Raw genomic sequence first — 27,628 nt, forward strand, 5'->3', positions numbered from 1 at the left:
AAAGATTATATTCTTTTATTGGTTTCTTTTTTTTCCATACAGGTTCAGGTTCAACTTTCAATAATAAAATTCAATAAATTTGATTCCTTAATCATAAAAACTTGCTTTACACATTATTTACATGTTTCCAAAGTCTACAGCCATACAGAATATCACGAGGACTTGATTGGCTCTACACATGGTACCAACACACAGAATGGGAAGGGCTAACCAAAGGACATACATTCAAAGATCAAGTTGTAGATATACACAGTGTATTTGGCACTGTTCGTAAAGTTATTATCTGCCTCCCAAAGACAGGAATTCTTAAACTTTAGTCATAATATGTAGTAATTTGCTATCAGAACCCAAAACAGTTCCCCAACTTCATAACTTAGTAATGGGGATTCTGTAAGAAATTGGTAACACAAGAACACAACTAAATTCAAATATCCAACTTCCTGCTGTGCTCCAAGTTATTGCTAGCCATGAATGATTTAATTTGGATATTACCACTGCAGGGATTATAAAAAGAATAATATTTAAATATCTTTAGTTGCCCAGAAAAATAAGTAACCCTTTTCTTTGAATTTTCTATTTCCTTTTGGGAGCACAGACTGCACAACTTATTGGGATTTTGATGGGAATAATAACTAGTAATTAAAAGTCAATGCTAGAAAAGAAAAAAAAGGAAAAAAAATGTAGTACAGTCCAGCTCACACTGATGAGATTTTGGATGTAGATATCTAAACTCAGAGCTTCAAGCAACTCTAAATCCTTCCCTCAAGGAATATACAAACTACTCAGGTCACAGCTTAATCCTTTATTTTAGATGCAAGACATACAATTCTTTAAGAAATGGAAGGAGTAAAAAAAAATAAAATAAAGCAGGCTTGTAACTTTCTTCAATTTAAACTATATCATTTTAATGATCCATTGCACGTAATATTCGACTATTACTGTATCAACTTAATATGCAATGCACTGTTATATTAATTCCCTTCATTTAGGTATGTTCCCTTAAGTTCTTTTTTTCTTTAAAATAAAATATAACATTTCCAGCTTATTTCTAAGTTAACAGAAATATTACAGTTGTAATGAAGGCAAAAAAAAGTTTTAGCAGAACCTGGAACACAGCATTGGAATACTAATCTACAGTTCATCAGCAAAGGATAAGTAAGAGGTATGCTGTAACTTCAATCAAGACAAAACTTTCAGCAATAAATTAATATTTTAAAAACCCAGAGTGTTTCAACATATAAATAACATGAAGTGCAAAGTAATATCACTTGACCAAATTTCAGTTTTTAATGGATTTTATTTCAAGTGTATTTTCAAAATCATTTTTGGGGATTTTATTACCCATTGCTGAAATACATTTATTCTTCATAACTTCAGAACTTGATGGACAATTACAGACCATGCTCTCTGAAATCCAGTCTTCAACCACTACTTCACAGGCTTCTGAAATCTAAATTTTAAATAATGACCATATTTCAAATGCCCAATTCCTATCCAAACATTGTACACTTGTAGACAGGTTCTCCCCAAAACTAACATAGCAAATCCAAACAGTGACTTATGCCTAATTTAAGAGCAGGAGTGAGGGAAGAGGCAATGATTAAATGCCTTTAAAAAGTGGATATTCATAGTTTTAAAAATAAAAATGGAACCAGAGCTATTTTCTCTCTCAAGAAAGGAAACAAAAAACCCAAGCCCAATCATTTTGTAGACTTTGGTAATATTTAACTCCCTGCAGAAGCTACAGTCCTTTTAAAAAAATTAAAAATTCCAATTAATGCCATATAAAAACTCTGTTTAAAGCTCCATACATAGGAACTTAAATATGCTACCCCAAGGAAGGAAGAATTCTGAAGATGTTAGATCACTTTTGGAGGAGATAACCAGCTGCCTTTGTTAACTTCCCTCACTTGCTTGCTATTCACAAATGGTCAGTTAGACACTTTTGGTCTAATATAAATACTTGGTTGCTGCTTAAAAACAAACTCCCCCCCCCAAAATAAGAAGAGACCAAAGCTGCTTTCTTTAGTCTCAGGGAACTTACTATCCCTTCATTTCACAAACTCTTGTTAGACAACCACTTCCTTTTAGAAAACATTTTAGGAATTTTTCAACTTTTCATTTCCAAAGTAGCAAAACATTTTTGTCCCTGATCTTCATGGTCCATACCATAAACAAGCACACAAGGTCAAGGGTTCTAAAGTGACCCAGCTGGTTCATGATGCAGTAAGGGACAGGAATGGACGGACATATGATGACAGATGAAATTCCCTCTTTGCTCCAAAGATGCATGCTTATAATATGTGAGCAACCGCGCCAAACTGTTAGGCTGGAGAGTTCTCAAACTTAGAATGCTTCCACTTAATAGAGAGAGTCAATACATTATTCTTAAAACTTAAAATTTTGGTCACTAGGAAAAAAAACCCCACCAAACCCTGCCTCTACCCTCCCTCCCTCAAAGTCCCCAAACAATAACCAAACAGCTTCAATCATCCCTCTTCTGCCCTCTCCACAAAAATAGAGAAGAGATTGAGGCTGAAGTTTTTGAGAAGCCTATATTTCAGACTTGGATAGTGTTATTTTCTCAAAGCTGCAGGTCCATTAGTTCCTTCTCCAACACTTCCCATTTATAAATTTACTTTCATACTCACAATCACATGCACACACACACATACAGGCACACACTCGCTCTCAAGTAAGACACTTTTTTGAGTTTGTTGATAAATTATGAGGAGGATTGTGAACTGGGTGTATACAGAATTGATCACAGGTGCTTGTAAACATCAGAATCCCTTGGGTCCTTTCCTCCAAAAGCTTGAATTCAAGCAGTGCAATCAACGATCATTTTCCCAAACGTTGCTCACAAGCTGCATACCGACGGAGGGCAGAGAAAAAGTCCTCATAACTGATGTTTAGGTGTGAAGGCAAAGAGCTGAGAAGAAAATACAGAAAATAAAAGTTAAAAGATGGGAGCAGTGTTTAAAAAGCAAAAGACAAAACAATCATTGTAAGAGGATATTAAAGAGCATGTCAAGAGATCTATTGAGAAATAAAAGTAAAGCAAAAAAGCAAAATATATCAATAAATGGTTTTTAAAGACAACTCTCGCATGCTAAAGTAACTGTACTGGTAGACTGTAAATCTCTTTACACCTGTTCTTCCTCCACAAAATGAGACAAGCAAATTCTCTTTTTTATAGACTAACTACTTCAACCAAAGGTTTCCCAAGAACATACTTCTTGTTCAAGGCTAGGCATAAAGTGTTCAATATTTGCAATCTAAGAATAGGACAACCTAAGAATAGTATGAATACCAGTGCAGGTCTTGTTATGGTCCCATGAGCAGGTCAATTTTCATGTGGTTGGATCCTGAAGCAGTTTGGCAAGGAACTAATAAATGGAAAGTGCTTTATATGCAATCTTTCTGACATTTCCTTGAAAATAAAATGAAAATTCCTCACTAATGTCCCACTTATTTCACTACAGCATGGAGGTGACTATATTTTTAAAGACTACACCAGTGGATCATAGAAAGATCTAGAAGATGGAATGTCTTCATCAACAGACCCAGGGATCTGTCCAAGAACCAACCTCACTAAGTTTGGAGCAGCTCATTCCCAGGCTGTCCACCACAGGGTGATAAAATTTTTGGTTAAAGAAAAAACTATCCTCTACATTTTGTCCAAAACTGAATTGTCCATCTTTCCTGCAAACTTAGCATCAATTACTCTCAATTTCCCAATGTTGTTTGTAGCATAGTTTCCTCTATTAATTTTTTATTTTTTTCTGTCCTCCCCTTATATAGAATCAGTCCCATCAATCCTTCCTTATTGAGGTTTCTAGAATTTGTCCCACTCCCATCCCAATTTTCACTGTACTTCTCATCCTCCTCTCACCTAAATTATTACAAAGCCTCTTTAACTTATTTCATCACACTTGCCCCCTCCCCAAAATACCATTCTTTACACTATGCTCTCACCCCCCCCATTTTCCTGAAAATATTTTTTTATTTTGTTATTTCTTGGTCTGAGGGTTAATTAGTAACCTGACTTTCAAGAGTTTCTAGGATCTAGCAACAATATCATCTATTGTACGACGCCTATGACATTTTGTCTATAAAAGAGACACAGGACTTGTGATTTCACTAATACAGAGAACTCTCTATGTCAATGAAGGTTGGCACATTTCAAACTTAGAAAGTTTCCTAGAATATTGAGAGCTTAAATGATTTGAATCCAGGTCTTTGAAGCCAGGTAACTATATCTTTGCCACACTGTTCCTTACTAATTTTTTTCATATGTGCCTTTTCTTTGTTAGGGCTACTTAAGAATACTTTGTTTTGCCCCATTGCATCTAGATGTACTAGGCTCAGAGTAAGTATTTCATAGTATATTTACTATCTTAAACTCAAATGAGCACACTACTTTAATTACTTACATAATCTCAGTCAATCTGATGTGCCAGGGAAGATATCCTAATGTGCTGTCCACAGGACCAAACTTCAATACTAAATCGGGGTCAGGGAAACCATTCAAACCTTGGAAATAAAGAAATACATATAAAACAAACATGCATTATTTATTTCCAGCATACCAAAAAAAAAAAAAAAAAAAAAAGATTTCATAGTATAAATACTTAATTAAAAGGTTTTGTCACACTCTTTATTGGATCATTTAAAATTTTTCCACTCAACCAAAATAGGAACAAAGTGAAGAAATGCAATTTAACATGTGATTTCTGTCTCAATGCAGAAAATGATTATTATCTGTAAGACTACCCTTCTAAAACAATCTGCTTGATTAGCAACGGCAACATTGACCACTGAAACCACGTCTAGAAAAATGTCTAAAAATATAGTGTGCTATCCAGTGGGGCCAACTGGCAGGGGTGAAATGTGGAGAAATTATGTTTGTTGATTGTGGGATAAAGAAATGTATATAGAGAGGTATCATCAACAAGTAAAGCAAGAGTCTATAATGGACATACTTGTTTTTGTGTATAAGAAAGTACACATAGGGGTTGCTTCTCCAACTGATTTATGGTAGTCACTATCCTTTTTTAGTCTATAGTTCACAAACTTTTGTCCTGAGGAAAAGTTAAAGACTTCCTTAACCTTAACCTGCAAAGTCAAGGCCTAAAAATTGTTTCCTATGGGGGCAACTAGGTGGCGCAGTGGATAGAGCACCAGCCTTGAATTCAGGAGGACCCAAGTTCAAATCTGGTCTCAGACACTTGACACTTCCTAGCTGTGTGACCCTGGGGCAAGTCACTTAACCCCAGCCTCAAAAAATAAAATAAAATTGTTTCCTATGAGTAAATGGTTTTGTAGCCTTGGATTCTTTCATCTGTAAAGATTCATAGTCCTTAGTGATTCTTTTCACTTTACTACAATTTCTTCCTTTTAGAAACTATTGTTAATCTCCTAGTTACTATATTCACTAACATAATTATTATTTTAAAAATATCAAACACTGAAGCTTTATAGATAATTCTAGCAGGATAAAAATGGAGGCTTCATTTCCCTTATCCAGACTTTTGACAAACTAATCTGAAAGTTTCAGGCCTAGCTTTCAGAGTTGCCAAGTACATAGAACAAAATCCTAATTATTTCTAATCCTGATCCATGTTAGGTTGTTTGTTGTTATTTGTTCTTTTGGGGGGGAGAAAGAGAGGTCATCAAGAGGAGGTTTGAGGAGAAAATGACCTAATATAAATTCACAACAATTTCACTAACCAAATTCCCAACTAATGTCTATCCATCTACCTAGTTTTTTCTTTACCCAAAATACATTACTGAGAATCTCATCTTATTAGCTTATTTTTATTCCAACAACACTTTGAGTGATTTCTAGATACTAGTCTCATTCAAATTTCCTTTTAGCTAATAACCTTGCTTTTTAGGTAGGTTCTTACCTCTAGCACATTCACTTTAGTTACAGAATATAATAAATTCTTCATCAGTTTGGTTGATTAACAAGTCTTTCTCTCAGAGTGAACTAATGCATGGTATTTGGAAATGAACTATGTGACATTTTAGGATATAAATTAGGTATACCAAACCCTGTGGTAAAATTCATTATCTGTGAAATCAACTAACCCCAAATGGAAAATAACTGAATTTTTTGGTGATCCTGAAGGTGTATTGGAACAATTCTCATTAAGCAAAAATCTTGTTCTAAAAAGTGGCAGGACAGGGGAGCAAAGATCCCCTTATCCTTTAACTTTTCTGTTTAAGCTTTCACCTTCCTTTTTCATTCAGCCCTTTGTCAAACTAATATTGATAGAGGGAAAAGGGTGGCTTGCTTCTAAACTGCCTAGTTTACCTCTAAGGAAATCTTTTTCTTCCTGAAAATTTTGATCGATGTTTGGAGGAAAAGAGGAGGAAATTAATCTATTATTCATTCAATAAAGTGTATACAGAACACTTAAATATTGAGAAAGGTACAAAGATTAAATAGTCTTTGTCCTCAAAGACAGGGATTGTCTTTGAAATTGTCTGTTAAAATCTAATAAACATGCTTTTAAAACATGCAAAACTAACACATATAGTGTTAAAAATAATGAAAGCAATTTTCCAAACTTTATATTTTGGAAGAACAAAAGAAATAATTTCAGATTTGAATATTAGTATTAACAGTGTCTCTGCCAAAGTTTTATCCATAATAAATTTAAAATGAGAAAACTGTTACTAAGAGACATTTCTCTAGGGATACCTATAAATTAAAGAGAAAAACAATTAATCCACTTACCACCAATTTACATAAATTAGTCAAAAGGTTAAATATGAAGATAATTTTCCTTTCATTTATAACCAAAATTATTAGTTATTTGATAATTAACCTTTTACTGCTTATGTGCATTCTTGAAATAAGATATTTTCGGCCAGATTAAAAACAATCTGTTTGAGAAGATCTATTATCATCAAAACTGCTTAGATCCTTCCTATGTCATTAGTCTCAATCTTCGGGAAACTCTATGCCTTAATTAATGCCACAGATATCCTTAGCATCTTTAAAACTGACTTAAAATATACCCTGATCATTTTTTATGAGAAACTTTCTTGCTCTTCCAAGTTATAGACTTTTAAACTAATTGTTCAAAATTTTACACCAGTTTTCCTCAAGAGATTGTAAAAATCAGACCTCTCAATCTACTACTCTACAGGTGAAATTAAATTTCCCACTACTGATTACACAAAATTACTATTTTAATTTAAAAAAGAAAAAAATAACCTAAGACTTTGCAGTGTTCGCTGATTCATCATCAGCTTTCAAAATCCTTAAAAAGGAACAAAGGATACAATCTCTGTATGAACCTCAGATTATTAATCTCATGTTTCTTCAAAGCCTCTATCTAAAATGATACCAACAGAAATTAATGAGAGGAAGAAGTACAGTATTATGACAGATGAAACTGTGATTTTAAAATATTCATAGTAAGGTGTCCTGATTCTTCTTTGTAACTGAGAAAGTTTATCTTGGCATTCATCTACTTCAAAATTCACTGAATACAATTTGATGAATTTTAACAAGAAAAAATATTCTTCAGCCCTTGATGCTTGCTCAGCACTAATCACTCTTGGCTGACCATGGCTGCTGCTGCTGCTATTGCCCTCAGCTGTGAACAGCACCTCTCCAACAAAGATGGCTGTACACAGGACTGTCAAATTGGTAACCACGATGCAGGCAGGCTACAAGGCAGTTCCTTCAGGATGATGTGGCTGCAGTACATGGTCTCCCAACTCCCAAAACAGTAGTACAGGAAGGGGCACAGAGCAGCCTGTGAACCCAGCAGGAGAAGCAGCAGTAACAGGAGCAATGTCAGTGGTTCAAGCAAGAAGGAAGTAGCCAATGACCCAGGATTTCTGGGCAACGGAGGGCACCGCACCACAGCCTCTATCTCCAAATCCAGCTCCTCTGCCTATTCTCCCAAGGAAGCTTAGACTACATGGGGTAGGGGGAAGAGTATAAAGATTTTGATTCCTCTCAAAAAGCAAGTTAGGTCAAGAAGGGAGCAGCCCAACTCTACCAACATAACTTTACATTACTGGGGTTCTCTGACCAGGCATTAAATAATCAGAAACATCTCAACAAGAAATAAAATTCTTAACACAATCTTGCATATACTATGTACAATATTAAATGATCTCACTGGAGCAATTAGGAACTATGCCTAAAAAGCTTTATAAAACCCATGCATATCCTTTGACCAAGCAATACCACTACTAGATCTATATCCCAAAGAGATTTCATAAACAAAAAGAAAAAGGAAAAGGACCTAAATGTACAAAACTGTTTCTAGTAATTCTTTTAATGGTAGAAAAGAAATTTAGAAGATGTCCATTAATTGGATAATAGTTGCACAAATAGCTGTAGCTGATTGTGATAGAACACCACAGTACTATACTGAATGATTTTTCTCTCAAAAAAAGTATGGAAAGATTTATATAAATTGATGCAAAGTGAAATAAAAAGAATTAGGAGAACCTTGTACATATTAACAGTAATCTGATTTGATGATCTATTGTGAATAATTTACCTATTTTCAGCAATATAATGATCTTAGACAATTCTGAAGGATTTAAACATACTGCCTATATATAGAGAGAATGAACTGTGAAGCCTAAATATGATAGAAGTTATACTTTACTTAATTTTTCTTAATTTTATTTTGTTTGTGTTTTCTTTCACAGCATGTCCTACATGGAAATGTGTTTTACATGACTACATATGTATAACCTATGTTGAAATTACTTGCCTTCTCAATAAGGATAGGAGAAGAAAACTTGAAACTCAAATTTTGAAAAAAAAAAAAAAAGAATGTTTTAAATTTTTTATATGTAATTTAAGAAGAAAATATTAAAATAAAAAAATTTTTAAATGATCTCACTGGTGTTAAATACTCTCCCTCCAAAAATACAAATCACAACAGATCTATGCCTTCTCATCCTATGGAACTTATATCCATATCCTCCAATAAATTCTCTATAATGGGTCCACTAAATATGATAGACACCCTTACTAATTCCTTTGACATGGTCTATCAAAAGAAAATGTTTGTCCATCAATTAATTACTGCTCTTATCACATCTACACTTCTTTCCTTCAGGTGACAGATGTTTCTGATGATATCCTTTAAACTGTCTCCTTCCCTTACGCAAGTCTCAGCTATTGATTTTCATGGTTCTTTCAGTGATCCTACTTTAATTCTTTGGAAACTATGTTATGCCGTGACACACTGCCACATACCATCACTAGAAGAATATTGGTATTTAAAACAAGAGTCAACTCCATGGAAAATTTCTATGTTAAAAGCTGTAAATTTCTTAAACACAATTATAATTCATCAACAGTTTTTAACATAAATATACTAGTGGATTAGCTTTATAGCCTGTCCATTTAACTGCATATTGTAGTCTATCAAACATTCTTTATTTGTTTTTTCTTGTGTGAATAAATAGGCCAAACTATTTTCAATGAATATGGATCTCAAATTGAAGACGTAATACTCTGGGGCTTAATTAATAACACAAACAGAAGCACTAGAAAATAGCCCCATCTACAAAAAATCCTTTGCCATTTAGACTCCCCTAGACATCCTTCCATCACAGTAGCAAATATTTTTGATAAGCTCACATCTCCTTGTTTCACATTTTACTGATAATTATAGATTATACATAATCAATATAACAAAAAGATCAAAAATAAGAGCTGTTGTTATATCTTTAAAAGATTCTTACAGAACTTTAGCATGTATATGTACATGTTAGCACATTACTGGACAAGAGTATTTAAGGTGGCATTTTGGTCTTCTCGATTAATTCTTTTGTTTTGTTTTTTTTAATTTTAAGAAAGTAAACAACTTGGTGAAGTTATGGACTGATCCAATAATTCTGGAGAGCAATTTGGAACTATGCCCAAAGGGCTATGAAACTGTGTATACCCTTTGATCTAACAGTGTCTCTACTGGTTCTGTATCCCAAAGAGAACATAAAAGGGGAAAAAGGACCCAAATGTGCAAAAAATGTTTGTTTATAGTGGCAAGGAACTACAAACTAAATGGATGTCCATCAGTATGATATATGAAAGCAATGGAACGTTATTATTCTATAAGAAAAAGCTTTTAGAAAAGCTTGGAAAGACTTATATGAGTTGATGCTGAGTAAAGTGAGCAGAACCAAGAAAACATTCCATACAGTAATAATAAGATTATGTGATGATAAACTGTCAGGTTCTTGGCTCTTTTCAACAATGAAGTGATTCAAGGCAATTTCAACAGGTTGGGATGGAAAGTGCCATCCACAGCCAGAGAGAACTATGGAGTCTGAATGTGGATTAGACTATTTTTGCCTTTTTGTTGTTATTTGCTTGTTGCTATTTTTTTTTTTTTTTTTACTTATTCGTGTTTTTCCCCTGCTTCTCACCTGATTTTTCTTGCACAGCCTGATAAATATAGAAAATATATCTAAAAGAATTGCACATGTTTAACTTCTATCAGACTGCTGGCTGTTTTGGGGAAGAGGATAGTAGAAGAGGGAGAGAAAAAAAATTAGAATTGCAAAATTAATGTTGAGAACTCTCTCACTCACAGACACTAATACAGAAATGATAAGCCATTCCAAAAGTTCAACTTGGATATGATGGAAGGAATTCTAAAAAGCAAAGTCAAATTTATAATCAGGTAGATACAGACTCTGGAATGAGAATATATGAATGAGTTCAAATTCTCATTGCTGCTTATAACCGCTGTGTGTGTGTACAGGGGGAGGGGATTCAGTTTCTTATATCAAATGGCTGGTTGAATTAGATACTTCCATCTCTAAAATCCTAATTTAGACTTATTAATATTCTTCCTAAGTAACTAAAATATTAACATTTGGGTTTTTTAAAGTGTGAGACATGATAATAATAATAATAATAATAATAATAACAATAACAAAAACATATATAAAATTCCCATTTTAAAGGGAGGGGCATAAGAAGAAACTTAAGTTTTTAGCAACCCATCTTCCCTCCTCCCCCGGCAAAAAAATCAAAATCTGTATTTGTCATTAGTCCAGTCTAAAAAAATTGCCTACATATAATCCATTTAATTTTTAATACTAACACATACTTAAATTCATAACACATAATTAAATTTACTAACAATTGCTTTTTCATTTGAGTTTACTTTTAGTTATTACTATTTTTCATACTGTACATTTGTCCATTGCAATTTTTTAAAAGTGTAATTAATTAACTTACTGAGTAAATTGTCTAAAACATTCACATCCATATCTGTTGATCTCTTTTGCTGCTGAGCCACTAACTGGCAGAAGTCTCGAGCAGCTCTAACAATATCTTCTTTTCCATCTTCTGGAGACAGCACCTTCACTGATGATTGGCAATTTAAAACTGGCAGAAAAAAAATTAAGTAAAATATAAAATATCATCTTTTAAAGTTATGTGAAAAACTGTACATATACGCACAAACATATAAAACTGCACGTGTGTGTTAGATTTATAGTATTACTTTCTTTCCAAAATCTTTAGGCTTGACATTAAGTTTGGAAGGAATTAATGTGGAAAAAAGTAAGAAACCTAATTGTAAGGAGTAACATTTTTCACAATAAAATGTCAGCAGTTATAACCTGATTGCAAACCTTTACACAATGTGGTATTTAAAGTTATGGGGAAGTGAGGGGAGGGGAAGCGAAGGGGGTAGAGGGAAAGACATGAATGACAAAAGAAAAAGACTACTAAATCTGATAAAATTAGACACATTTTTAGACAAAGTATACATGTGCATATTTTATGTACATTTTTACCCACATAACTACCTTGATCTTCTTTGTCATTACTATTCACAAACTCTGGTGAGTATTTTGGACAATCTAGGCCCAGGAGTTCTTGTTGCTGTTTTAAAATTTCATCCATCAGTCTGGAATTATTTCTTTTGAAAATACCTACAAAAAAAAAAAAAAAAAAAGCCACATATCAGAATTGGGTTCCTTTTTCCTTTTCCAAAAACAATGTATGTTTGTTGTGAAAACACCAGAGTGGTATGAGAATTCAGGATAAAACAGCAAAGGCCAGCCTTAAACAAGAATCACTGAAATCAGTATTAAACTCAAACCCAATTACTATCAGATTCTGGTTTTGGCATAAAGCCCCCCTACAAAATGACCCACAGGCTCTTAAATTAGAACATAAACATAATAGTCATGAATTCAAGAGAAAAAAATAAGAAAATTATCCTTTTGTTGTATGTGTGCCATAATAATAGTATAATAATATATGATAATTACAAAATTCCTTCATACATCATTTGAATCATATCTCTCAACTTTAAGAATTTATTGTTTTACACTATTAACATAAAAAAGGAAATACAGATTTCCAAGGTTCCTTCATATATTTCCATAACAACAAATTATGTGTTTAAAATAATGTGCATGCTATTTTATATACCTGTAGTGTATAAAATAACATATAACACATACGTAAAGTAAATCACGTGCAAAATAATCAAAGGACATTGTCATTGCTAACAAACCTAAAAAGAGTCCGCTAAAATTTTTATAGCCATTACTTTTTAAATTTACTGTACCTGAAGAAAGTGAAGACTTTAACTCAGGCCTAAAAATTCAAAAGCAAGACAAAATGATGACAATTCTGATGAGTAGCATTTTTATAGTGCTGTAAGGTTTGCAAAGAGCTCTCCAAATATGTTATCCTAATATTTTATCCTCATTATTTTATTCTCACTTTATCTTAACTACTCTAGGAGATGAGTACTATTATGTCCAATATATAGTGACATGCTCAGGCCTACATAATTATCAAGTGTCTGAGGTGAACTTAGGTCTCAACTCCAGGTCCAGCAAATATTGTATCCACCATGCCATGTAAGTGCCAAAGTGAAAAAACTAATAAATGTGTTTAAAAAAAAGATTTACTCATTGGATTTTTATATATTTTTCAGTGTCATAAGTGACAATTCCTATAATACACTGTTATCTTTGGCCTTTATCAAAAAATATTTACTGAGTGCATTCAATGGATTTGGAAAATTATCTAGCAGCTAGAAGTGAATAGAGAAATTATAAAGAGGTAATCATGGGTATTAAGGTTGCATTATATATATATATATTTTTTTTATATTTTGGTTTGGTGGGGGACTCATATATATGTACACACACACACACCAAGGAGTCCCAAAAATCTACATGTAGTTTTTGCCTTTGGAATATTCTGTATTTTATCTCCAGTTTTTAGTTACTTTACAAGTTTACTTAAGGCATATTATGAATTCTGGAAAGAAAAAAATAAAGCTGCATTTCACTTTTTGTCTCCTAACACTCCATTCTGTAGTTTTCCTGATCTTTGACCATGAACCAATTGCAGATAATACCTTGGACTTCAATTTTTTTCCATCATACTAATACACAAATGCCATCTAGTGGCTAAAATGGGTAATTAGAGTAGAGGGGCAGAACTACAGACCCACTTTTTCAATAGGTTTCAGAGAATTCAGAGATTGTCTAATTTTTAAAAAGGAGAGAATTTTGTTAAAAGGGGAAAAGAAATTACAGATACTTTTCCAAGGTACCTTCTAAATAAACTTGACTGATTCACAAAAATATTTCAAATAGGCCTCTGACTTGATTAATTTAATGAAAGGATAGAGGCAGGAAGATGGCTTCTAGGAAATGAGGAAGTAGCAAGATTAACAATGAAAGACTTATTATGTTTGAGGTCTGACACTTGTAAAATTTTGCATAATTTCCTCCAGGCATTACAATTTAAATATTGCATTATACTTATCTTGATAAACTGGGATCATACTCAAGAGATGACTAAATTTTAAAGAGTTTGTTCCCATACAAATATCTAACTTTTTATTCTCTTTCCCTCTGATATTTCTTCTTTGATTTTTCTTGTGTTCAATCAAGTTTTAAGAGGAATTTGCCAATTAAAAGCAAGTTATGATCTTAAATTATGGACAAATCTCATTTTTTACAGAATAGGTTTGTAGTAAGATCAATTTAGAAACAATAGATTCAAAAGGGAAAAGACAAAAATACCCTGTGAAATATACTGAAAATTGTAAATATAATTTAAAGAAAAATCCATGCCAATATTATTCTTTTACTATAAAATACCCTAAAAATCTTAATGCAGTTTTAAGTTACTAAGGTTTAAAAGAAAATATATATATATATAATTTATTAAAAATAGGCTGCAAAAGATAACTGTATAAATATGTATACATATATTGGATTTAACATATTTTAACATATTTAACATGTATTGGACTACCTGCTATCTAGGGGAGGGAGTTGGGGGAAAGAGGGGAAAATTTGAAACATAAGGTTTTGCAAGGGTCAATGCTGAAAAAAGTACCCATGCATATGTTTTGTAAATAAAAAGATATAATAATAATAATAATAAAAAGAAAGATTAAATTATAATTTAAAGGCAAAAAATTAAATTTAATTAAAAAATAAAAACAGACTGCAAATAAAATACAATTTTATATATATTCATTTTATCTGAAAGCCCAATCATAAACATTATAATAATAGAATAAAATTAGATCTTAGTAAAAAGTATGGTTTATACATACATTATAATATTACATTACATATAGGTATTTATGTTTGATTTTTATGTTTTCACTTTTTTTTGACATTGGGAATAGTTTGTTCACAGTTCTTAATTTTTTTTAGATTAAAAATAGTACTAAATTTTTAATCACTGTTAGGCTATTTGTTCAAGATGTTTGGGTGGGATTTGCTTTTCCTAATTTTTCAGATGGTAAAAGCATAGAAATCCTTCATAAACATTTTAAAACTATTTACTTTCTTACCTCACATTGAACAGATAAAATGGTGAAAGCACACTTTCAAATGGACTAAAAGCTTTAGTAGTTTAAAACTGCACTAAGACTTGTGCTGTGCCTTATGTTTTACTAAGATTTTTAAAGTATACATGATAAAGATTTTAAAATTAAACATGACTTAGAAACAGAACTTGTATGCCCAAAGGGCTTGTGTAGGTCAATGTAGATATGAATACTTTTGTGCCTCTATATTACTTAGTAGCTAACAGTCGTGGTTACGGTTTCTTTGGCCAAAAATCTCATCAAATTAGAGTGATAATAATCCTCTACAATCTTAATTACACTGGTATTTAAGCAGACCTAGCAAATATTAAGGCCTCTAAACCAAAGCCTTTCCAGCTTAAAGGAAATTGCTAGATTGGCTCTGGCCAAAATGGAAGCAGATCCCTCAACTCCCACCCATTCCCATAATATATTCTCATACTGAATAAGGATCAAGAAATACAATGAAAAGATACAGTAAGTGCCTTCTTTCAAACCAAAATTACACACACAAAAAACCAGAAACCCAAACCTATAAGAAATGGAGCCAAGCCACTCAGCAAAACCTTTGTCAAGTTTACCGGGACAAAGGCTCTATGGCTTAAAACAGCAGTATCAGTTAGTTCTTCTCTGAGAAAGTCCCAAGATAGGGACCCAAGAAAAGAACAGACAGGTGATCCAACACTGATTTGGACAGTTCAAAATCTAAGGTTCTAATATCCCTAACATGGTTTTAACCTGCCAAAGATTCATAACCCCCAAAATTCATAAGGATCTAACCTAGAGGAGGTGATGGTCTGCTCAGGAACTTAAGGGATCCAGGGCAATATCAAGAAAAGCCAACAGAATCTGAAGTGGCTCTGAGTCCCAATTCAGGATTAAAGTATAATAAATTTAAAACTTTGAAGGAAAAAAATCAAAGAAAACAATGACCAGCATGAAAGAATTATTGCAAATCAAGAATTATAAGTAACTCTATTAACAACTCTCAAAGAGATTTTCATAAGTACCTAGATGAAGAGATTTTAAAAAACTCATATTTAAGAAAAAGGATAAATGGCTTAGAAGAGAGATAAACCTTACTCAAATACTACCTGAACTACAAGAGACCTAAGAGAGATCAATAACTCCCTAAAACAGCAAGAATGTTGGAAACAAAATCAAAAAAATAAGAAAAGTGTAAGATATTTGATAGAAACAAGTTACCTAGAAAATAGGTCAAGAAGAGCTAATTTAAGAATCCTTAGATACCCTAAAACTATGATAATAGTTGGCTAGAAGGCACAGAAGGCAGAGATCAGAACTAGACCCAAGAAGACTTCAAATGTGGCCTCAGAAAACAGTCACTCAACTTTTTACCTCAGTTTTCTCAGCTGTAAAATGGGAATAATAATAGCACCGATCCTTCAGGGCTGTTGTAAAGATCAAATGAGAAAACTGTAAAGTACACAGTATGTGCCATATAAATGATAGTTATTATCATTACTATCATTATTTCAATAAATCACACATGAAAACGGCTCATATTTACAAGAACCAAAGAACAAAATATAGACAATCCACAAATCACTAGCTTAAAAAAAAAAAAATCTAAAAGCTAAGAACCCCAAGAAGTCCTAGGAAAAATCTAGAACTCCCACATCAAAGAAAAAAATAACTTAAGCATCTGGAAAGAATTCTTATTTAAGAAGCAAGGAACTCCAGTCAAAATGACAAACCTGTTTCACTACAGAGATCTCAAAAGTCGATATTCCAAAGGGCAAAAGAGAGAATCTTGTAACCAAGAACAATTAACCTACAAAGCTGAGTATAATCTTATAGAGGGGGAAAAAATTAACTATTCTTGGTTCATGCCAACAGAAAAGTGCAGAGAAGCATAGAAAGGTAATGATTTAACCAACATGTTCTATTAACATTCTAAAAGTGGAAGAGGAAAGAATTATCCCCTTAGAATCTTCATGTCTTCAAAGGACATTGAGAGATTCTAGAGATGGATTGTTTCTGTTCAGAAGTTTGAAAGAGAAAAAAGAAAAAATGAAACAGGAAAAAGGAGTGGAATTTGCTACTTCTCAAAATTGGGATGTATAAAAGAATACAAAAATGAAAATAAGGGGTGGAGGTAAACATGGAATATATGTCATTCACCTCAAACAAGGGTAAATCAGACATACATAGGCAAATAGTCTGATGTAGAAAAATCTCAAACTTGCCTGGGAAACAAGCAAGGGAGAAGAAGAGGTTAAGAGGAAGGATAATATCAGAAAGGAAATAGTCACAAGCAAAGGAACATTCCTGATTCCTGAAGGAAGAATAAAGAAGTTAAGAGGCTGGAGGGTAGAGACAAGGGAACCTGAGAAGGGGAAAAAAAAAAAAAAAAAAAAGAATCTAAGGACATGCCTCACATTAACTCTTAAGAAAATTGGGAAATGGCTGAACAAATTTCCCTATATGAATATAATAGAATATTATTGCGCCCTAAGAAATGGAGAGATAATTTCTGATAATCCTGAATGCTAAACTCATATGGAGAGAAATGAGAATTATCAGAAGAATAATTTTTATGGACATGGTAAAGCAAAAACAACTTTGAAAGATAAGTCTGAATTTTCAGATGATGAAATTAAAACTATTTCCACTCATATGAAAGTGTTCAGTAGACATTTCGACCATACTAACATTTACACTTAGAGACTGACTCAATAAGGGATGAAATCAACTCCTTCCTCAACCTAAACTTTTTTTTTTTTAAATGAAGTTTGTTTGTTTGTTTGTTTTAAATTAGGCCTTTTTAAAAGAATTGTTTCTTCATCCACATATGGAGACCTCACAGGAAATTCACATCATTTTCTAGAGACACTTTGGTGACTTTCATTATCTTTAGAAAATCTGTATTCTGCATGAAGAAATCAACTCAAAAAATCATATTCTCTCAAATTATCTCCCTTTGACCCAGCACTTCTTTCATACATTACTTTCCCCCTCTCTTGAACTATAAGCTACTTGAGAGCAGGGGTTACATTTATGCCTTTCTTTGTATGCCCAGGCTTGGCATAGTCTTAGTAAGTGATTACTAACTCTTGACTCTGAGAAGTATAGTCAACAACAACAACAACAAATTCAGAGTAAATCTCAAATCTGATTATGTAATACAGCTTTTTAAAATGTAATCAAGCATTAAGTTGACATAATTAGGTTAAGTATATATTTAGTCTTTCTTAAAATGCGTAATTACAAATTTTTATTGTGTTCTCTTTAGTTCTTCACAGATATCTCTCTCTCAAATGCGGTTTGTAGATATTATGAATGGAAAGGGAAAGATAAGGATTAATGGAGAGAAGATCAATGGACATAAATAAGCTAATAAACAAAAAAAGGGAAAACAAAGACTTCCATTGTTTATTGATCAATCCAAAAGTATTACAGAATATTTTTAAAAGCCACAGTGCTTTGTGTTATCAACAAATAAAAGGAAAAATCATTTTAATGATATTTTATGATATTAAGAAAGGACTCTTTAAATATTACACTTAAAATTCCTAAGTGTTTTACAGACTTTTTGAATCTCCAAACTGCAAGATTGAGAAGTATTTGCTGGGTTTTTACAAACTAAAGTTCAGAAAGGCCTGCCAACTCACAGAAAGTAATAGTGATGGAACTGGAATCTGAACCAAAGTAACGCCAAAATTATAAATTTTCTCTTCCCTCTCCCCCCCCCCTCCCCTTCTCCCTCTCTCTCATCACAAGGGAACAATCTCTAAGCAAGCAGATCTTCAATATAAAAAGTGAATAAGTAAGAACAGAATTAGCATTTGTGGTCACTATTATGTAGGAGGTAATTAAAAATCACAAATAAGATTACCTTGATATTGTAAATATCCAATTATCCATCAATAAAAATACCCTTCAAAGAATGCTTTTAAAAATACACTAAATTTTTTAAAGCATCTGACTAAATTACCCAGTGACTCATCATCATCCCTCTATTTATTAAAAAACCCAATTAAAGTTCTATTTGGGGAGAATGGTTGGGTAAATTGTGGTATATGAAGGTTATGGAATATTATTGCTCGGTAAGAAATGACCAGCAGGAGGAATATAGAGAGGCCTGGAGAGACTTAAATCAACTGATGCTGAGTGAAATGAGCAGAACCAGAAGATCACTGTACACTTCAACAACAATACTGTATGAGGATGTATTCTGATGGAAGTGGAAATCTTCAACATAAAGAGATCCAACTCACTTCCAGTTGATCAATGATGGACAGAGGTAGCTGCACCCAGAGAAGAAACACTGGGAGGGGAATGAAAATTGTTAGCACTAATATCTGTCTGCCCAGGTTGCATGTACCTTCGGATTCTAATGTTTATTGTGCAACAAGAAAATGATATTCGCACACATGTATTGTACCTAGACTATATTGTAACACATGTAAAATGTATGGTATTGCCTGTCGTCGGGGGGAGGGAATAGAGGGAGGGGGGGTAAATTGGAAAAATGAATACAAGGGATAATATTATAAAATATATATATATATATATATATAATAAAAAAAAAAAAAAAAAGTTCTATTTGGAAAAATATTTGGGGAAGGAAAAAGAACAACTTCCTTTGGTTATGAAATTGTCATTTAAATTAGCAAGATTATAATCAATAATGTTATCACTAAAATTACACATAATCAAGAGATCTATTACAAAACAAATTTTATATGCCAATAAAGTTTTATTGGGACACATGTTTCTGTGAACCGTCTCGAGTATAAAATTTCAAGTGGAATTAGCTTACTGAAGAAGAGAATATGGAAACAGACTTAAAGAAAGTATGATATTTTAGACCAAGAGGTAGAAGATAAAACTTATTTTAAAAATTGAATTCTGCCATTTAATAGCTGCCAATTATCCAGCAATTCATTGAGATTTGTTTTCTTTACTTATAAGATGCAGATACCTGTCCTAACTACTTTACACAATTATAAAAATAAAATTAAATAATCTGACAAGGATACTTATACAAAGAACTGTTGCTTTTAGTAGAAGATTAAACTAGATAATGATTCTTCTAACTCTGATTCTATAAAATATGTGAAAGTTTGAGATTGTATTATTACAGTATAAAGGGAAGGGACTTAAAATGTATATATGTTTAGCGGGCAGCTAGGTGGCAGCTAGATGGCGAAGTGGATAGAGCACCAGCCTTGAACGCAGGAGGACCCAAGTTCAAATCTGGTTTCAGACATTAACACTTCCTAGCTGTGTGACCCTGGGCAAGTCACTTAACCCCAGCCTCAGGAAAAAAATAAAATAAATAAATAAAAATTAAAAAGTATATATGTTTTTTTTTCTGGCTATGACTGTGAAATTTATTTAATATATATGTGTGTGTACACATGCTCACATGTATACACATATACATGTTTTTATATGTGTGTGTATGCATGCATGTGTGCATAATACAAGCACAGCTTTAGAATCTAACTCACTACCTAAAAGTACAGTATAATAAGCTTTTTGTGGTGGCTAGAAACTGGAAATTGAATGGATCCCCATCAATTGGAGAATGGCTGAATAAATTATGGCATATGAATGTTATGGAATATTATTGTTCTGTAAGAAATGACAAGCAGGATGAATACAGAAAGGCTTGGAGAGACTTACATGAACTGATGCTGAGTAAAATGAGCAGAACCAGAGATCATTTTACACTTCAACAATACTGTATGAGAATGTAGTCTGATAAAAGTGGCTATTTTCAACAATGAGAGGATCAAAATCAGTTCCAATTGATCAGTAATGAACAGAACTAGCTACATCCAGCCAAAGAACACTGGGAAATGAGTGTGAACCACAACATAGCATCTACATTATTTCTGTTATTGTTTGCTTGCATTTTTTTTTCCTTGAATTGACCTTTCAATCTCCAATTTAATCCTATGAATTTAACTCCCACCACTCTACTAGACAAATATTCAATTCCAATCAAATTAGCTTATTTGCTCTCCTGTGAACAAAGCATGTATCCCTCTATCCACATGTACTTGCTGAAACCCATCCCTCTACCTGAACATTCTCTCTTTACCTTCCACCATCTATCCAACCTTCAAGGCTTAGCTTACTTCCTGAGAAGAAATTATTCTTGATCACCCTAGCCCACCCACCCGTGATCTTTCAAGTGTTTAACTATGTCAGTAATTATCTACACAATTTGTGTGGTATTAATCTTTTAACAAATATTTGTGTGGTCTCTCAACCTATAGGTTCCTTAAGGGCAAAACTCATGTTTTAATATGTTAATGCACTAACTCAATCTTCTCCAAATTTTCTATGAATTTAACTCCCACCACTCTACTAGACAAATATTACTTGAGCAAAACTCATTTACTCTGGCTTTCATTCCAAAATCTTACTAATGATCAAACTTGTGGTGAAATGTTCTACTTCTTAGAATAATTACAGAGTAAAAATAAAAAGTTTACTTCTTATAATTAGAGAAAGATCAGATTTTATTCCAGTAAAGTTAGGCAAAAAATATTCTAACTCTATAGTTTGAAAATATTTTTGAAAGTCTCCTTGTTTTCTTTATAAGTGATATCACTCTGTCTCTTTTCCTCACTGTTTTTAAAAATAAAAATGACAGGATACTTTAGCAATTCAATAGCAATGAGAAGTTGTCAGAACAAGGAAGTATTTGCAGCTCTATGATTTTCAATTACTTCACTAGAGAAGGCACCTTTTTCAACAAATATTAACTGGGCATAAGTAATCCCAGTTATTTATTTTAAAAGAGCTTAAGGCACTTAATTTCTACTTTTGCTTTACATAATATTCTTGAAATATGTTAAATTTCTCTATGCCTAAAAATCATGCAGTTTTTACTGCAATAGGTTCATTCAATTATTTCTATAAAATGACTAATCACTAAGAATTTTTTGTTTCATCCTACTTGTTGCTGTTTGTGCTAATGAAAAGAAATTACTCTAATAAACCATAAAATGTATTCTCTAAATACAAACATAAGGAAAACACATCAGTCACACTAGTGACCCTCTTTGAAAATCAAATTATACCTATATCTATTAATCTGGCAGACAAATGGGTCAAAGACAGACTCGAGGATAATATATAATGTAACTTTTATACATGGAAATCTCTCTATGTGGCACCTCAAAGTCAGTAAGTCCAAAACCAAACTCTCCTCTAACACCTCCCTCCTCCTCCTCCTCCTCCTCCTAACTTCTGTATTTTTTACCAAAGAAGAAAGAAAATGAAATAAGCACTATGTGCTGGGTACTGTGCTGAACACTTTTCAATTATTATCTCATTTGAACCTCATAACCACCTTCGGAGATGGGAGGGGTGTTGTTATCCTCATTTTACAGTAGAAGAAACTGAGGCAAAAAGAAGTTAAGTGACTTGTCTAGGGTAACCATGTTCCTCCAACCATTAAGGTACGTCCATATTTTCTTGAAACTCTTGATTCTTCCCCCTCTCCTTCACTTCCCAAAGCCAATGAATTGTCCTTATATCTGTTCTCTCCTCTAGTTAATCACTGTCACTGACTTAAACTATTGTAGTGGTCTAATGAGTATCCCTTTCCCACTCATTTAAACTTTGCCAAGGTAACTTCCATACACATACATATGTGTTTGTCCCATAATTCCTCTCAAAACCTCTCAATAATTCCCCATTGCCTCATAACAAAGTTAACTCCTCAGACCAGGTGTCTTAGACATTCCATGTTTTCATCCACATTCAACCAATGGAATGACTATTATGTCTAAACTGTGCTAGTTTTGGGGGAAAGACAGAATGCTTACAAATGATAAAATCCTGCCTCCAAAAGAACAGGTGAGAGAATCAGATAAACAACAGCCCAAAATATTACAGAAACTCATGAGAGATACAAAACCAAGTACTTTATGAGCTCTGGGTACAGAAGGTCATGTTCCCCCTGGGATTCCAATACCAGTACCCTTCCTCTACCCATGTTCCGTGTTCTTTTGCCTCGTAATTACTCATAATTTTGCCTTCATGCTCTCTCCCACTGAAATAACAACAGCTAAGATTTATAAAACATTTACTATATGCCAGGCATTTAACAATTATTATCTCTTTTTTTTGTCATGCCAATCTCAGGAAGCAGGTGCTATTATTATCCCCATTTTACAGATGAATAAAGTGAGGCAAACAAAGTGACTTACCCAGTGGCAAAGAGCTAGTAACTATCTGGTCTTCCTGACTCCAAACCCAGCATTCTCTCCACTACCGTGCCACTCAGCTGTCCTCTTTTAATATCATCATCATATCACTTTAAGGTTTTCAAAACCCTTTACAAGTTATCTTACTCTTCACAACAACCCTGTAAGATTACTATTACTCTCATTTACAAATAAGGAAACTAAGACTGAGAGACTAACTTGCTCAGGATCACATGTCTCGTAAATGTGTGAGGTTCTAACTTAAACTCAAATGTTCCGGACTCTAAGTCCAACACTAGGCACTGTACCAGCTGAAGCCTTCCTTGATCCCTGCAGTTAGTAATATTTCTTCATCCTCAAATCACACACATTACTTGGTCTGGCCTCTACAATAAGTGAATTAAAAAAAAAAAATTATTAATGCTTACTGTTTAAATCATGGTGTTTATCTCTGTAGCAAGAAAAATAAAAAGAGCAATACAAAAAGCAGAATGGCCTGCCAGGGGAAGCAGTAAGTTCTCTTTATTTCTTCACTGAGAAGCTACATGGGCCCCCATTTGAGATCTTGTATGTGGTACTTATGGAGTCTGAGGTTTTTTCCCTACCTAAGATTCTGTGATCTTTTGACTCCAAATCTAACACTTTTTAAAACAAAAAATGTTAAAACAAAATATCACTAAACTTTATAGGATAGTTACTTTATGTAATGAATGCCCATGACAAATCTAGAACATTTCAAGAAAACAGTTCTGTTTAAAGAGATCCCAGTCTAATAGAGACAAAGTATGTTTCAACTGTAGAGCAGAAAGTAAAGGCCAGCAGTCTCAAGCTGCAGCAGCACAACACATAGTATCAAGTTAGTATCATTTCCACTAAACTCATTTTTTACTGGGCTGAACTACTTTACTATGTCTCCTCTATGCCTTAGGAAGTTCATAATGGCTGAACTACTTTAATAGTTTAGTTTAGGAAGTTCACCTTGTGAGCATCTCATCCACCTTGATTCTCTGCCTCTTATGCAAGGGAGAAGCCATGAACTCTGTTCCATGCTCATCTCACCTGGCTGAACTACTTAGGGGCTTCTTTGACTAACTTCTGTGTCACACTCCTGCAGTGGATTCCTTCTTCCCATACCTTCTTCCCTGGCTTTTTCAGCTTCCATCTGTCCCCATTGGAATTTAAGGATATTAAGCTCCTTGAGGGCAGGAACTGTCTTTTTGTGGGGGGAGGAGAGAAGGAAGATTAGGGGATGGTATCTTCAGCATTTAGTGTAGTGCCTGGAATATGGCAGATGCTTAATAAATGTTTAATAAATGACAAAAAAAATTTTTCTTATTACTAATAAAACTATTTCTGATTTTGAACTGACAGTCTGAGGTCTTTTTTAGTACCTATGGCTGCAGAGAAGGCAGGAAGTTTTAAGATCCCACACTGAGGCAGTTCACAGGATTATAAATATAGAGCTAGAAGGAACATTGAAAGTCATGTAGCTCAGCCCTCTCAACTTATTGATAAGGAAACAGGCCCAGAGGAAAGAAGGTACTTGCTAAGGTCATACAGTTGGTGGTAGTAGTATTAGAGGTGTAACTTAAACACAGGTCTATGACTCCAGATCATTGTTCTTTTCATTATTATGCTGCTTTTATTTCAAGGTTGCATCTCCACAAGGGCTATTTCTCTGAATGAAGGTTTCAGAACCAGACTGGAAACAAAGGTAGAGATGGGGAGTTGAAGGGAAAGGGAGGGGACAGAGAGCAAGGGAATTAGGGGAAGAATGGAGAGAAATGCTTGTACCCAAAGATCTTGGGAATGAATTGCTGCAGTTCTGCAGTTGCTACTGGTAGCTGGAAGGATGTCAGGGATGAAGCATTTTCTTGTTCACAGAGGAAGTAGCAGAAGAGGCTGGACTAGAACTATGGCTGGTAGCCAGGTGAAACACAGCTATTCTTAGGGCTTTTGAGCAAGTCTTGATTGTTATCATCAGGGTCTGCCTGGTAAGGAAGTAATAAATGATGGTGGCAATGGAAGGGATGGTAGAAGCCCCTGAAACTTTCATTCAGAAAAGCAGCCCTTGTGGAGAGGGTACTGAGGATGGGCTAGAGGCAGGGCCAAGAGCCGAGAGTGAGTGAGATGCCATTCTCAGGACACCCATCGTGTTATCTGTGCCTGTATTTTATCCTCGATAGATTCTGAGCTGCATGACAAGAATTCCCAGTATTTGTGTCTCCTGCTGTGCCTAGCATACTGCTCTTCATAAATGTTTACTGAACTGAATTTTATTTTTGATTTACTATTACTCTAAGTGCTCCAAACTACAACACACTACCTAAGGTATTGATTTGTAACTCACACGGACCATTTTAATTGCCATCTAACTGGTTTCTGTACTTCGTCTATCCCTTCTCCAATTAATTTTCTACTCTTTCAAAATCCTTCCTATCATCAAGACCCTCCAATATCTAGTCCCTATCCCTATCCTTATAACTTATGCTGAAACTAGCAGTCACCAGTCCAGGTTTAATCTTTTCCAAAAAGTACCTTTCATTGTCACTTTTTCCACTCCCCCCCAAAATTTATCCGGCTCCCTAGTAACTAAAGATTTCAAACTTCTCAATTGCCCAACCATTCAAGGTCTTGTGTTACCTGGGCCAAATTTTGAATTGTAATGCGATGATAATAACAATGCACAGCTAGCATTTAAGTCAGTGGTCCTCAGACTTTTTAAATGAGGGGCCAGTTCACAGTCCCTCAGACAGTGGGAGGGCCGGACTATAGTAAAACAAAAGCTCACACGCTGTCTCCGCCCCTCAGCCCATTAGCCGTAACCCGGCGGGTGCATAAATGTCCACAGCGGCGGTATGTGGCCCGAGGGCGGTAGTTTTGAGAACCGCTGATTTAAGTATTGCTTTAAGGTGTGCAAAGCATTTTACAAATGGTATTTCATTTCATCCTCAAACAACCCGGGGATTTAGGTGCTATTATGTCCATTTATTACACCGCGGTGGATGGAGGTTAATGAGTTGCTAAGCTCACAACTAGTAAATTTCTAAAGCAGATTTTGCTAACTTCAGGTCCAGCCCTCCATCCACCGACACTCAGCTGCCTTAAAGAACCCTTCATTCAAACTGATCTTTCGGTTTCCGGGTTCTTCAGACAGTAGGCTCGGATTGCTCGTTAACCCTCTCTCAGCCACGCCGAAGCTGCCCATCCTCTCCCTCACTTCACATTCTGGGAGTGTGGGGCACAGTCCGAGTAACAGGGAGTGAGCTCTGTCAGTCAACTTTTCCGTGGCTTAAGTCTAGTACCCATCGGACCTCTGAGATACACAGAACAGAAACTGTGACTCGTACTTCCTTGTACACGTTTAGCCTTGCGTGGCTGCTTTTCCTGCTTCCCCCGATCAAAGCCCGGTGAATTTTAGGGGGCTGTGCCCTCAGCATACAGACACTTTCACCCCCATTCACACTGACTGCACTGCATTTCGCACCTAGGAAACACCCCCGGGCTCCCCGGCGTGGGTCCCTCGGCCCCAGACACGGAACTGAATCTGCAGTCAGCAGACTAGAGTTCCCTTTAGGCGCAGCGTGACCACGTCCTAACAGCCCCCTGTCTTTTCCAACCTCGGTTTTCTCACCTGTAAAAGGCGGCTTCATCACACGCGATCTACTACGCATGACCGCTGGGAGAGGTCACTCAGTAAACCTTCAAGAGCTACGGGGTAGTGAAGGGCTCACCTCCGGGGAAAGCCGAGGCAGACTCCAGTCCGAACAGGGCCGTCCGGGGGCAGACCGACAAGCCCGGTGCCCTGCCCACCCCCAATTCCGAAGCTGCTCTTTCGCCGGGGATGCCTCCTCTTTCCCCAGTCCCGCACCCATCCCACTCCCGCCGACCGCGCCTCACCTTGATGGTCGTAGACGCTGATGTAGGAGATGCCCACGGCCATACACCACACCACGAGGCTTGCAATGTCCGAAAAGCTGGGCTCCTCCTCCTCGGTGACCACCAAGCCCATGTGCACCGGCAATTTCTCCAGCGACTTGCCGTCCGAGCGCCAGCGGAGCCGGGGGTGGGTGGCGGCAGAGGCCGCGCCGGGCGCCCCGCGACCGTGGGCATGGTGGTGGTAATAGTGATGGTGATGGTGGTGATGGTGGTGGTTCCTGCCCGCCGTTGGGGGCTTGCGAAAAGTAAAGCCGAGCGGCGCTAGGACCGCGGAGGAGGCGACGCGGCACCACCGCCGCCAGATCCAGTTCCAGGTGCCGAAGCGGACGCGGAGCCAAGACGCGAGCGTGCGGTGGAGGCAGAGCAGCGCGTGCAGCACGCGCCACACCAGCTCGTACAGACCGGTCATGCTCGCGAAACTCGGATCCCGTCAGCCGCCGCTGCCCCGGGCCCTCCTCCCGCTCTCGCCACCACCGCTGCGGCCGCCACACCTGCGGCGCGAGTGCCACTTATCCTCACCGGCCGCGGGCATGAGCCATCTCCGGATGTCCCCCCCTCCCCCCCTCACCCGAGCCCCTAGCTACTGCCAACACCTCACCTCGCCCCCGCCGCCATCTTCCCCCTCCACCT

General features: G+C 35.4%; 1 protein-coding gene across 1 annotated transcript; it reads right to left on the reverse strand.

The window, feature by feature from the left end:
* On the reverse strand, positions 1-27,628 carry NUS1 (NUS1 dehydrodolichyl diphosphate synthase subunit). Its single transcript, XM_074310014.1, has 5 exons — positions 26,960-27,628; positions 11,818-11,943; positions 11,243-11,392; positions 4,437-4,536; positions 1-2,932 (listed from the first exon to the last, which is right to left on the reverse strand). Exons 1-5 carry the CDS (start codon positions 27,405-27,407, stop codon positions 2,842-2,844), a joined length of 915 nt encoding a protein of 304 aa, XP_074166115.1. The 5' UTR covers positions 27,408-27,628; the 3' UTR covers positions 1-2,841.

Source organism: Sminthopsis crassicaudata, chromosome 4 (assembly GCF_048593235.1).
Source record: "Sminthopsis crassicaudata isolate SCR6 chromosome 4, ASM4859323v1, whole genome shotgun sequence".
NCBI lineage: Eukaryota > Metazoa > Chordata > Mammalia > Dasyuromorphia > Dasyuridae > Sminthopsis > Sminthopsis crassicaudata.